This window comes from Physeter macrocephalus, chromosome 5 (assembly GCF_002837175.3).
Source record: "Physeter macrocephalus isolate SW-GA chromosome 5, ASM283717v5, whole genome shotgun sequence".
Lineage (NCBI taxonomy): Eukaryota > Metazoa > Chordata > Mammalia > Artiodactyla > Physeteridae > Physeter > Physeter macrocephalus.
In genome coordinates, this window is record NC_041218.1 from 5292653 (window position 1) to 5305051 (window position 12399).

At 36.0% G+C, this 12399-nt stretch overlaps 1 protein-coding gene across 29 annotated transcripts in view; it reads left to right on the forward strand.

The window, feature by feature from the left end:
• The window catches only part of KMT2C (lysine methyltransferase 2C), a 298083-nt gene that overhangs the window by 112471 nt on the left and 173213 nt on the right, over positions 1-12399 (forward strand). For 28 of the 29 annotated variants that reach the window (XR_003679677.2, XM_028489535.2, XM_028489534.2 and 25 more), the window contains 3 exons: positions 3934-4134; positions 7429-7577; positions 8554-8663. Coding sequence is in view for 28 of the 29 variants with exons in the window: in XM_028489535.2 (XP_028345336.1) it covers positions 3934-4134; positions 7429-7577; positions 8554-8663 (460 nt within the window). In the remaining variant the exon portion in view is untranslated. Of the gene's footprint in view, positions 1-3933; positions 4135-7428; positions 7578-8553; positions 8664-10528; positions 10577-12399 lie in introns of those variants that run through there. The other variant, XM_028489555.2, reaches the window with a different exon arrangement.

Genomic DNA, 12399 nt, shown 5'->3' on the forward strand with positions numbered 1-12399 from the left:
TTTCTGCTTTATTTTTCTTTGTTGCACTTTTTATTTCTTGACAGTTCGTTTGTCTCCCTTACTGTCATGTGAGCCCTGTGAAGGCAATATTTTTTCCCTTTTTTCCTGCTTTTTATTGCATTGATAATTTTTTCCTATTGATTATACATTATATTTCGTTTTTGAGATGGTTTTCCTTAAGACTCATGTTTCTTTACCGTGTTGAATTTAATTTTGAAAGAATTTCAAACTTATTAGAGTTCTAATTGATTTCTTAGTCTTAGCAATATGAATAATGGTTTATTATATTTTCATATCTCTTTGTATGTATCATCTAGCATTTCATTTTCTAGTTTTTTTAATATATACTTCCTATTTTGTCTTGGCCCCCTAACATTTTTCATATTTTGAAAAATTCAGGTTTATATATATATATACAGTAAAATTACTGTAAAATTCACCCATGTAGTGAGTTTTGACAGTTGTATACTGTCATATAACCACTACCACAACAAGGTAAAGAACAGTTCCATCATACTAAAAAATTTCCCTGATGCCCTTTTGTTGTCATTCCTGATCCCATCTTCTGCCCTAGGCAGTCACTTACCTGTTTTCTGACCCTGTAGTTTTGGCTTTGCAGTAACAATGTATGAGTGGGATCATAAAGTATGTGTCCTTTTGATTCTGGCCTTTTTAACTTAGCATATTTAATGCATTTATGTCATCGCATATATCAGTAGCTGTTTCCTTTCTGTTGCTGAGTAGGATTCTCTTTTATGGAGGTGCCTACCACATTAAAAAAAAAAATTTATTTATTTATTTATTTATGGCTGCATTGGGTCTTCGTTGCGCACGGGCTTTCTCTGGTTGTGGAGAGTGGGGGCTTCTCTTTGTTGCGGCGCGTGGGCTTCTCATTGCGGTGGCTTCCCTTGTTGTGGAGCACGGGCTCTAGGCACGCAGGCTTCAGTAGTGGTGACTCGCGGGCTCTAGAGCACGGGCTCAGTAGTTGTGGTGCACAGGCTTAGTTGCTCCACAACATGTGGATCTTCCTGGACCAGGGCTCAAACCCATGTCCCCTACATTGGCAGGCGGATTCTTAACCACTGCGCCACCAGAGAAGCCCCCTACCACATTTAATTTATCATTTTCCAATTAAGGGATACCTGGGTAGTTTCCAGTTTGGGGCAGTTATTATTAAAATTGGTATAAATATTCACTTGCAGATTTTGGTGTGAATATAGGGTCTTTATTTCACTTAGGTAAAAATACCTAAGAGTGAGGTAATTTTTCAAGGAAAATGCCAAAGTATTTTCCAGTGTGACTGTACTATTTTTCATTACCACAAATGATACAGAGTGGATTGGCAGGATGTTTCTTATTCTGATTCAACTTTACTCTTAGGTGAGCACTGTGTCCCTAGGTCTCGGGGGTCCCGTCATGTCTCAGCTAGTGGAGACCTGTCATGGTCTGCATCTAGGACGTGGTCTTGCTCCTCCTCCAGGGTGGAGGTTCCTCCCCTCCCCCATTCATTCCTCCATCTGCAGCTGGTCTTGACCATTGCAGGGCAGAGACTTTTGCTCTCCTTTTACCAGTCTGAGGCTTTTCTTTCACAGGGAAGATGGAGGAGAAAGATCTTTGTGTCTTTCCCATGTCTCTGCTGTTCTCCTGCCCAGGCTTTCACCATGACTGGTGCATTCTCAGGACTCTTCTCCATGCCTGAGTGGTGGGCACGAGCACCGGGGGAGGTGCGTGGGGAGAAGCTCGTGAGTAGGTTAGAATTCCCCTGTGTTTGCGGGTCCTGGATGTTCTGTACTCTCCTACCGCCACACACTTGGCTTTTAGCAATTTATAAAATTTTCACTGAATTCTTTAGCCTGCTTGGATGACATCCAGTGAGTGGCCTCTTCCTCAGATTAAGCAAGTGCTTGTGTCTCCTCTCTTCTTGGAAGTGCCTTTCATTCAACTGCAGGTGAATTGTTTGCTCTGCAACTTTTGTAATCTGATGTGTTCAAGAAAAGTGAATTTGTGGATTGTCTGGCGAGTTTTTGCTGTGACAGTGGGAGCAGAGTTCTTTGCAACTTTCTACTACATCCAAAGCGGAAGCCAGGGATTTCCTTTGTGCCACCCTTTAAAGTTAACAGTAAATTACTCTGAGATATTTGACAGTCTTTATTTCCTACATCCCTTGTAACATTTCCTAATTCTTTAATAATTTGAATATTTCTCTAAAAATATTTACATTATGGGTCTGTTGTGTGGTGAAATTTCTTAGGTCTTATAGAAACCTGGGAATAATTTTATTATACCTTTGCATTTGAGTTATGGTTTGGATATAAAATTGAAAGTTAAGATATTTTTTGTCAATACTTAAAAGTATTTCTCCATTTCCTAATCAGTGTTGTTCATAAAGTTGCTGTCCATCTGATTGTTGCTCCTCATAGGTAATGTTTCTAGGGGAAGAAAAAAACTAGAAACAGGGTATGCTGAAAGAAATGTAAGTTTAATAGCTTAGAGAAAATTATAAATAAGAATTTAAAAAATTAATAAGATACTGGCAGAGGATATTGGTGGATAGTATCCTTTAGGCAAGAAGAAAAACATTTTTTCCCCTATTTGACTTTATTTTTCTGAAAGTAGACCACATTTAATCGTGCGTGCGCGCGTGTGTATATGTGTCAGTGTCAATGGAGAACACAGTTTATCATGAAATTGAAATACGTAATATTGGAAAAGCTTAAATAGGTGACTTTTATAAACAAAAGGTAATTAGTTGAGAGAGGTCCAATATGAATTTAACTTGAGTTAAACATTACCTGAAAAGATTATTTTCATCACCTGTTAGTGTAAGACATTATGAAAGTTCCTGAGGTAGATACCACAGAGGTGATGGTGGGAACTTTAATGCTTGAGAAGAAAGATTTGAGTACAGCAGCCATAAATGTGTTGTGAAGAGAAGATACATCCAAGAGGAGCAGTTCTTTTAATTCTGTTTTTTTCTAAGATCCCTTATTAAGCATATATTCCATAAGTATATATTGGTTTTTGTGCTTTAACTTTTTAAATGGTTTCTTTTTAAAAAAAATTATAGATTTTTTTGTTGAGAACAACTTCAGGTTTACAGAAAAATTAAGCAGATGGTACACAGAGTTCCCCCCCCACCTTTCCCTGCCTCAGTTTCCCCTAATATTAGCATCTTTCATTAGTGTGATACATTTGTTACAACTGATAAACCAGTATTGATACATTATTATTAATTAAAGTTCATAGTTTACATTTATTCTTTGTGTTACATATAGTTCTGTGAGTTTTGATAAATGTGTAATGTCATGTATCTGCCGTTAACTACAGTATAGCATATGAAGTAGTTTCACTACTCTACAAATCCCGTTTTGCCTATTCATCCCTTTCCCACGCCTCTTAAACCCTTCCTGTCCATTCCCCCGTCCCTCATCACTAACTGCTTAACCCACTTAAATTTACTTTTTTATATCTCTCTGTGTGTATGGTATATATATTATGCATAAAGAATGTTCCGTCAAGCAGTTAAGTAAAACTTGGTCACCACTTGTTTTACATAGCTGAGATATAATTGAGTGGCCATTAAACTGTACCTTCTTCCCCAACCTTAATTTTTTACTTTCTTTATTCCTTTTTAATACTTCGAGATTTTAAAATCAGGTTTTTAAAAAAATTGTTTTTCTAATCACAAACTATAATTTTTTGATTTGGTATATTTACTACTTAAAAAAAATCATGCTATAGAAAAGTAGAATTGCAAATGTATAATTTTTATTGAACTTAATTGTTCTTACGGTATAGATATATTTAAATGCTTAGCTTGCACTAAAGACATAATATTTAATTTTAAAGCACAAGTATCTGCAATTGTCTGGAACTTGAAATAGTTAAATAAAACTACTTCTCTCTGTCTTCCGTACTTTTCATTTCTACCAGTGAACAGCTCTGCGCTTTTTGTTACTGTGGTGAAAAAAGCTCCTTAGGACAAGGAGACTTAAAACAATTTAGAGTAACGCCTGGATTTATTTTGCCATGGAAAAACCAACCTTCTAACAAGAAGGACGTTGATGACAACAGCAGTGGAACTTGTGAGAAAATACAAAACTCAACACCACGGAAACAAAGAGGACAGAGAAAGTAAGCAATTTTGAATTTAAGTGGTTCTAATGCAGTAAGACTATATATAGTTTATTTTCATTGCGATGTTTATGAATATACAAATGGGATTGTTACTGAACAATGTTTTATGTTTCCAACATTCATACGATGCTTTATGACTCACCATTAACCCAGCAGACACTCATTTTCTCAAAATTTCTTTCTTATTTAAAAAAAAGTTTACGCTAGTTGTGTATTAACAAAACAGAAGAAAACTTTAAAGAACATAATATAAGGAAGGCTAGAGGGGATTCATGGAATTTATCTATATATGGAATGAAAAGTTTCGAAAATCAATGAGATCTTTCTTTCCTTTTCCTAGATAAGTTTTAAATAGTTTGTAAGAGTAGAACATAAAAGCATAGCAAAACCTAAGTGGTTTTACCTATATGTGTCATTTATTTATTTGTTTTTATGGTTCAGAGATTGTTGAACTGTCCTGTAAACTCTTACAATGCAGTGTTAACTTTCTTTCCTTCTAAATAATCATGTGCTGAGAATTCCCTTTCTAAAGTCAAAGAAGATGCTCTTTTTTTTTAAATGAAAGAATTTACATATGTTGTACACCTGAAACTAATATAATATTGTAAATCAACTATAATTTTTAAAAAGAATTTACTATTTGTGTAACTATGTATGTATGTCTATATTCATGGACCTTATAGTTTCCCCAAACTCTTGTCTAATATGTTTGCCTTTGGAGTTAATATTTTTTTAATATGTTGTAGGTTCGTTTGAAGGCCATCTTAATATGTGGACTTGGCTCTGGTAGTTGAGGGAATAGAAGTTTCTGTGGTTGATGAGAAAGTGTAAAAATTAATTTAGCTTGGAAGGCTAACCAGCTCTGCCCCTTGAGGGTGATGATGTAATCATCCAAGTGCTTATCTGGCTTTTATCCAAAGTTAAGTACTAAGGCATTGTGTTGTACTTATTTGATTGGCTTCTTCTTTTGGACTGCTGCCAATGCCTTGAAGACCTGAAGTAGGAAATGAAACAATAACAAGAAAAACCCTTTTAAAAGAATTTAAAGTGGAACAGCTTAAGGAAATTTAGAAGTATTGTATTTAGAGTTTTGGTGTTTTAAAGGGCATAGCTAGCTTTACCTTTCGTGATCAATTGAGAGCTCACTTTCTAATAAGATATATCAAAAGTCCAGAAATGTCCATCAGTCATTAGTAAATTTACTGGACTGGACCAGATTTTATCTTATATCCTCATGTTCTGCCTTGAATAATGGCAATTAATAAACGACTGTTCTGGGAAGTACAGTTAGGCTTCATTTATTTACTTATTTTATAAGCTAAGTTAATTTTTAGTGAAAACTTTATGAGCTAAAATAATTATGTAAAAATAGCCTTGGTTTAATGAAAGTCTTTATATACACTTAAGTGTTTAACAAGTTATTAAGTGATGATAACAAGCCAGTTAATGGTCCTTAGGAATAAAGCATGTTTATGAAATTTGGAAATCATTTAGGGATAAACAGCTACTTTAGCTTGGTAATGATTTTAAATATTTACAAAATATGTTGCTAATGAGTTATAAACCAGATAAACAGCTAGTTAATCTTTTAATTTGAAAAGGAGGATTTTAAAATAGTTTTTCCCTCATGGGGCAGTAAATATAAGAATATGTAATCAAGGATTCATTTCCTCTTTTTTTTTTTTTTTTAGACTTAAAATTTGGGGGGTATGTACATATTTCAGCTGACTTCTCTCGATGTTCTTTCCGAAGCTGGGCTCCTCTCATCCTTAGGGTTGACATCAGCATCTTACTGATACGTTGTGTACATACAAACTGGGTGTATAACCTTGCGGTGAAATTTGACTAACCTGCTGCTTGGGAACTGGTTAGTAATAGACTGGTTAGTCATTCCATTGGTTTTTATACCTGTCCCCCCCATCAGATTACGGGTGTAAAGAAAATAGGTTGAAACAATGCATTCGTCTTCATAGATGAACTGTTAGTCTTTTTTTCCTCCTAGTAAATTAGCAAGTTAGTAATGAAGATGTATTTGTAGGAATGGAGATTATATTAACTGGAAGGTTTGTTCTCATTTCAGTGTGGGCAAATTTTATAAAAACAAGAATTTGAAGTTAGCATAGCATTGTAAACTTTAAAAAAAAAGTGAGTCTATGCATTTCTACTGCTGAACATAAAAAATACTGGTTATTTTTTATATGGTTTGATATTTAAATGTACTTATTGAAATATGTTAATACTTTTTTTCTTTCAATGATTCTAGGTATAAAAAAGTTTAGTACCCTGGTCATTGTGCTGATTTTCTCTTAATAGGAATCATGATATATATCCAGCATACAGCAGTGCAGTGAGTTATGATCTATATTCAGTAGTGATTTAATCCAGAATTATGATCAGGTTGGATGCTGTGATATCAGGAGAAGATGAAAGTCCTCGCGCCAGCCTTCGGATTTCCCATGGTTAATGTTAGTCACAGTAGTAGTCATTGTTTACTGCTTGAGCTCAAGTCACATATGAAGTTTTAGGGCTTTCAGAGTTTGAAATCTCCCACATGTTATTCAGTGAACACTTACTCAGTGTTCATTTTTATACTGTACTTTTTGCTGTTACACTTCTTCCCTTATTCCCAGGTCACTAGTAGCTATTTTGTTTTTGCTTTTTACTTCTGGTTTGTGAGGTAAAGTCTTAGCAGAGGATACTTGCAGCATCATGCCACAGGCCAGCTGTCGAGATTGCTGAGGGGACCGTAAGAAAGCTCCAGGGCTCACATTTCACTCCCACCGCCTCCCTCTTCACACTTCTCGTGGGTTTTCATTTCCCCTGGGAAGTACCCTTGCTGTCCGTAAAATTAACTGCCAGCTCTGTTGTGGTAGTCCTCACTGATCATAAAGCAAATTGGAAATATCTGATTTGATCAAGTTGCTTTTTAAGCATTTAAGTAAGGCCAAAGGGAATATTCATTTTATGTGATAAAATATGGTTCCTGACTAGACTATTAGAGTGTCAGTTAAAAAATATATATTTAAAATGGCAAAATAAGTCTGCAACTGTAATTTGTAACACTTCCTTATGGATTTGGAGATTTTTTTTTTTTTTAGTTGCTTACATGATATAGCTATCCAGTTTTATATCTATACTATGAATAATAACATATTCTAAAAGTTGTTTTATGATAGTTTATGCCTAAGTAAAATTGATTTGGCAATACATTATATTTAAGTTGTTATAAAAGGAAACAATTTTCTACTTGTTATCACTTTCACATCTATTTTGTTTTATTTTATTTTCCAGGGAACGGTCTCCTCAGCAGAATATAGTATCTTGTGTAAGTGTAAGCACGCAGACTGCTTCAGATGATCAGGCTGGTAAATTATGGGATGAACTCAGTCTGGTTGGCCTTCCAGATGCCATTGATGTCCAAGCCTTATTTGACCCTACAGGTATGAGCCAGTCTTCAATAATAACTACCTTTTGATTCTGTAAGCATTTTCACTTTAGCAAATTATCAACTTAATAGTAAATACCGTTCATCTAGAAATAATTATCACATTGTAAAAAACATCATTGTTAAGTATACCTGCTTAGGTAAAATAAATTGTCTAATTATGTTTACCTAACTTATTTAGCATCTGCACAGGGCCATCATTGGGCTGGATGCTTTTATAAATATTTGCATTTACATGTGTGTAGGCAGCAGTGCCATGGAGATCTGACAGTTGTGGAGAGAGAAATTTTAAAGGGATCTATGAAAACCTGGGGAACATGGCAGTCTGGGTCTACTTGAAGTAGGGGTGAAGGGTAATAGATCTAAGCCCTGTGAATGTCCCGTAACGCAATATAGTAATGCATACCCATGATTTGGTGCTGTTGGGGTTTTGAGTGAAGAACTGCGTGTAATTGTTAAAGTGCTCGGTGAGAGAGGGTTTAAAGACTGAGCTGTCACTGATGATTGATGTGGGCTCTTGGTGTGGGGTGCAGTGGAATAGAGGTGTCTATGTAGCTTCTTTGTCAGAAACAAAGTATTAAGTACTTTTCCTTTATGTTTTATGTAAATACACCAAATAAAATACAGTAACGGTTAAATAAAATGACTAGAAACTCATTTCTCTGTTGAAGAAATAATCACTAATTCAGTGTGCATCAGAATCACTTGGAGGGCTTGTTGACACATTGATTTCTGGGCACCATGGCAAGAGTTTTTGATTCAGTAGGTCTTGGTTGTGGTCTGATACTTGCATTTATAACAAGTTCCTAGATGATACATTTCGAGGAGGGCTGCTTCAGTGGTATCACAAATATCGGATGCCATTGTGTATTCACACATTTGAGTTGATTTGGGGGATTTTCATCTTTACTTATTAGCGTTAATACGTTTAATGTTTATTCAGTTGCTTCTTTTCACTTTAACCATTTTAGGCACGTGTTGGGCTCATCACCGTTGTGTGGAATGGTCACTGAGGGTGTGCCAGATGGAAGAACCGTTGTTAGTGAACGTGGACAGAGCTGTTGTCTCAGGGAGCACAGAAGTAAGTGGAAGAAACACATATTTAAACAACAGCTTTATAACATTTACTGTGTCAACATAAAGATTCACTTCCAAGATTTATTAAATGATTACTATAATGTAAAAACCCTTAAAATAGGAAACTAGTAATTTATATCCAAGAGTAGTTTTTGCAGACCACTAGAATATAGTATGTTAAGTTGTGCAATAAATGCAGATCTTTAAAATAAATATTTTACATTTAAATCAGAAATTAAAATTCTTAGAAATGGGTATTACTGACTATAATCACGCATCTTACTCTTTAAGACAAAAAGCTCTTTGACGAAGATTTAAAATAAGAGAGACAGGATTTGACATCTTTAGTCCACAGTGTGAGCTAGCTCTGTTTGCTATTTTAAAAATTGATTAAAATATTTCTTTTCAGTAAAGTTGGCAGTTCGGTTTGTCTTCTTGGCACTATCCCAAAGTAATAGCATATACACAGTCTGCCATCTTTCAAAGCTTTCACTGCGATTTTCGTGTGATTTTGAATTGAGAAATAAATGCAACGTTTACCTTCCATCTATAAAGGCAACAAACCCTATGAAGAGAAATTGCTTTGCTGCTTACAAATTCCCTTTGGTTTTTGACGGTATATTTGGGAGAAGTGAAACAGGCCTTCCAAAGGACTATTAGAAGTGGAATTTTTTACCGTAGAAATTATATGGGCTTTAATAGATTTAATATAGGTAAACATTTCAAAAGTATTGTTGAGACAAGGGCTTAGATTTAATTATTCAGTTATTATAACATTTGCTTTACTCAGATGATCAAAATTACCTACTTTATATGGATGAGTAACCATCACCTCAGGATTAGTCAAGTTAAGAGTGTTTGTTTTGGAAATGTGACATTCCATTGAAAGGCTTACATTACGAAATTTTGAACAGTATAATGCGTGATAAATAATTTCCACAGTCTGAACATACTTAGATGGCCAGATCATGACTGTGATAGATCAGTGAGAACTGTTTCTTCCATGAACTACTTTAGAAGTAGTTTTGGAATATTTTGTGACAGTGAAAAGCATTATAGGAAAGGCAATGAACAAAGGCTAAAATGAACTGTAACAACCCATTTTTGATAAGGCTGTGGGGAAATAGGCACTCTTATGCCTCACTGGTGGGAATGCAAATTGGTGCATGTCTTCTGGAGAGAAATTTGGCAAAATGCCTGATAGACTATACATGCACTTATCTTTTGACCTTTCTGAGATTCTGTCCTGAAAATATGCCTCCGATAATACAAAAACATTAACAGCATTGTTCAATTTGCAAAATATTGGAAACGACCCCTGACCACACATGACAGAATGGTTGACTAGACCGTGGTATGGTTCATACAGTGGAATACTGTGCCGCTGTAAAAATACTAGGAGGAATATTTTTATGAACTAATGCAAAGTCGTTTCCAATATATACTTTTAAGTGGAATAAAGAAGTGCAAAAGACCACGTACGGCGTGCAACACTTTATGTAGAAAGGGATGAGATGTAAGAGAGTACACGTGCGTACGCACGTTTGTGGAAAAGAGACACAGGAAGAATAAACCAGAAAGTAGAGAGATGGGTTACCTGTCTCTAAAAGGTGGGTGGGAAACAGGTGCAATGAAGACAGGAGTGGGATCCGTGTAGCAGGGATGTGGCGCGACACTTCTCAGATATATCTTTTTGTATAGCTCGGACTCGTAGAACCATTAAGAATGTTTCACCTACCCCTGAATAAGCAACTACAGCCATCTGGCCTACGGGGGAACCTAAAACGGGATAGCAAAATTCACAGTGACGGGTAGGGAAGAAACTAAGCAACTGAAAAATAGTGTCTTGACTGGCTACCCGTAAAGCTAAAGACAAAAATACCCCTGCCTATACATGCACGTACCTGCTGTAATTGAGTGAGTAAAATTCTAAAATGATTTTTGTGGTGTTAGAATGGAGGTATCAATATAAACTTAAGGTTTTTAATATTTATATGGACAGATACAGAAATATAGGTATGTGTGTATGCATGTGTTAGCATGCTGCATTTGTCTCCTAGCTCTGTCCCCTGTGAAGGCCTAGAAGTAGTGACTTCCAGTAGCAGTGAGCACATCTAGTGCCCAGATCTTGGTTTCTAACCAGTGTTCTCCAATAAAAAGGACCAGAGCTCCTTGAAAAGTGGCTCATGGTGCAGGGAAGATACAAGATGAGGTGCCAGAAAGCAAGGAAGTGTTCAGAGAGATGGGGACTTGTTGAAAGCACAGGAGCCAACCTGAAGAAGCTCCTAAGAGCTGGACCAATTTGAGCAATAACAGAAAATAATGATAGTCTTGGGTTTTCATCCTTAGAATGAGCCACACTGATAAATAAATTGATAAAATAGATAAGTAGCGTATAGGTCAAGTCACATCACTTCTCTGCCTAACACTCTTCAGTGACTTCCCGTTTCACTAAGAGGAAAAAAGCCAGTCCTTCCTGACTGGCAAGGCCTCCAGGATCTTCACCACTCCCACTAGTGCTCTAAGATGTCGCTCCCTGTAACCCTTCCCCTCCCTCGCTTCCTTCAGCCTCAGTGATCTCTTTGGTCTTCCTCAAAACCGTCCACCTCTAGGCCTTTGCAGTCCCTGTTCCCTACATGCATGGCTTCCTCCCTCATTTCCTTTAGGTATTTATTGAAGTTACCTAATCTGTGAGGGCTTTGCTGGGCTCCCTATTGAAAATTTCAGGAGTCTCCTTCTCCCATCCTACCCCCGCTGGATTGTTCTCTCCTTCGTACTTACCAGCATCTAACACAGTGTATAGTTACTTAATAATCTTGTCTGTCTCTCCTCACTAGATAATAGTGCCCTTCTGAAAAGGATCTTTTTCTGTTTTGGTCATTCCTCAATAAATACTTGTAGCCTAAATGAATAGCCCTAAAGATCATTCATGGAATCATTCATAGTTACAAGAAAGAAGTCACAAGTAAGTGCCAAAGTGTTAAAGGAGGTCACCAGTGTGGTTAGTTTTATATAAGTAAAAGAACCCCTCTAAAATAGAGTAAATCTTTACGGTCCTACGTAAGAGATGGGGTGGGGTGGTGTGAAAATGAAAAATCTTTGATGTCTTAAAAGGTTCCCCAGGGGCAAAGTGTGTAAAAGTGCTGTTGAACTTAGAACAGGCTTTTATTTTACCAAAAAACAGATGTTAAAAATTTGTCGACCGTTATTAGGATGACATGTGGCTGAATGTATTATATCTACCTCTGTTATCAAAGAAAATAAACACTTCATCTGCCTCTTCAAGATAAAGGTGGTGTTTCAACAATAAGAATGTAATGACTTTTCACAGAAACGTGCTGAGGGTTGAGCATTTTGAAAACAGATGTTTGGAACTATTTCTATTGGTAGTTGATTGCCAGAAACATTGAAAGTTTGTAATCAAACAAACAACAAAAATATTCTCACGTTGGTTCCCCAAAAATCCTGGACACAGAATTTCCTGATTAAAATATTCTAAAGAGTTTATGGATGTTTTAAACCCCTTTGTTAAAAATTAATATTTTTTTACTTCGGAAAGTGAACATCTACTGGCTAATTTTTGATAATTTCGGTTGGGATTGAAAAATGGTTGTAGAAATATGTACTTTTGTTTAGATCTCCCTATTTTTGTGAGAATCATTTTTTTAAAAGCCTTTGACAGATACTGAAATAAACTGAAGTTAGCATTGGACCTTTCAATCTTTCAGTGATGGAAAAGA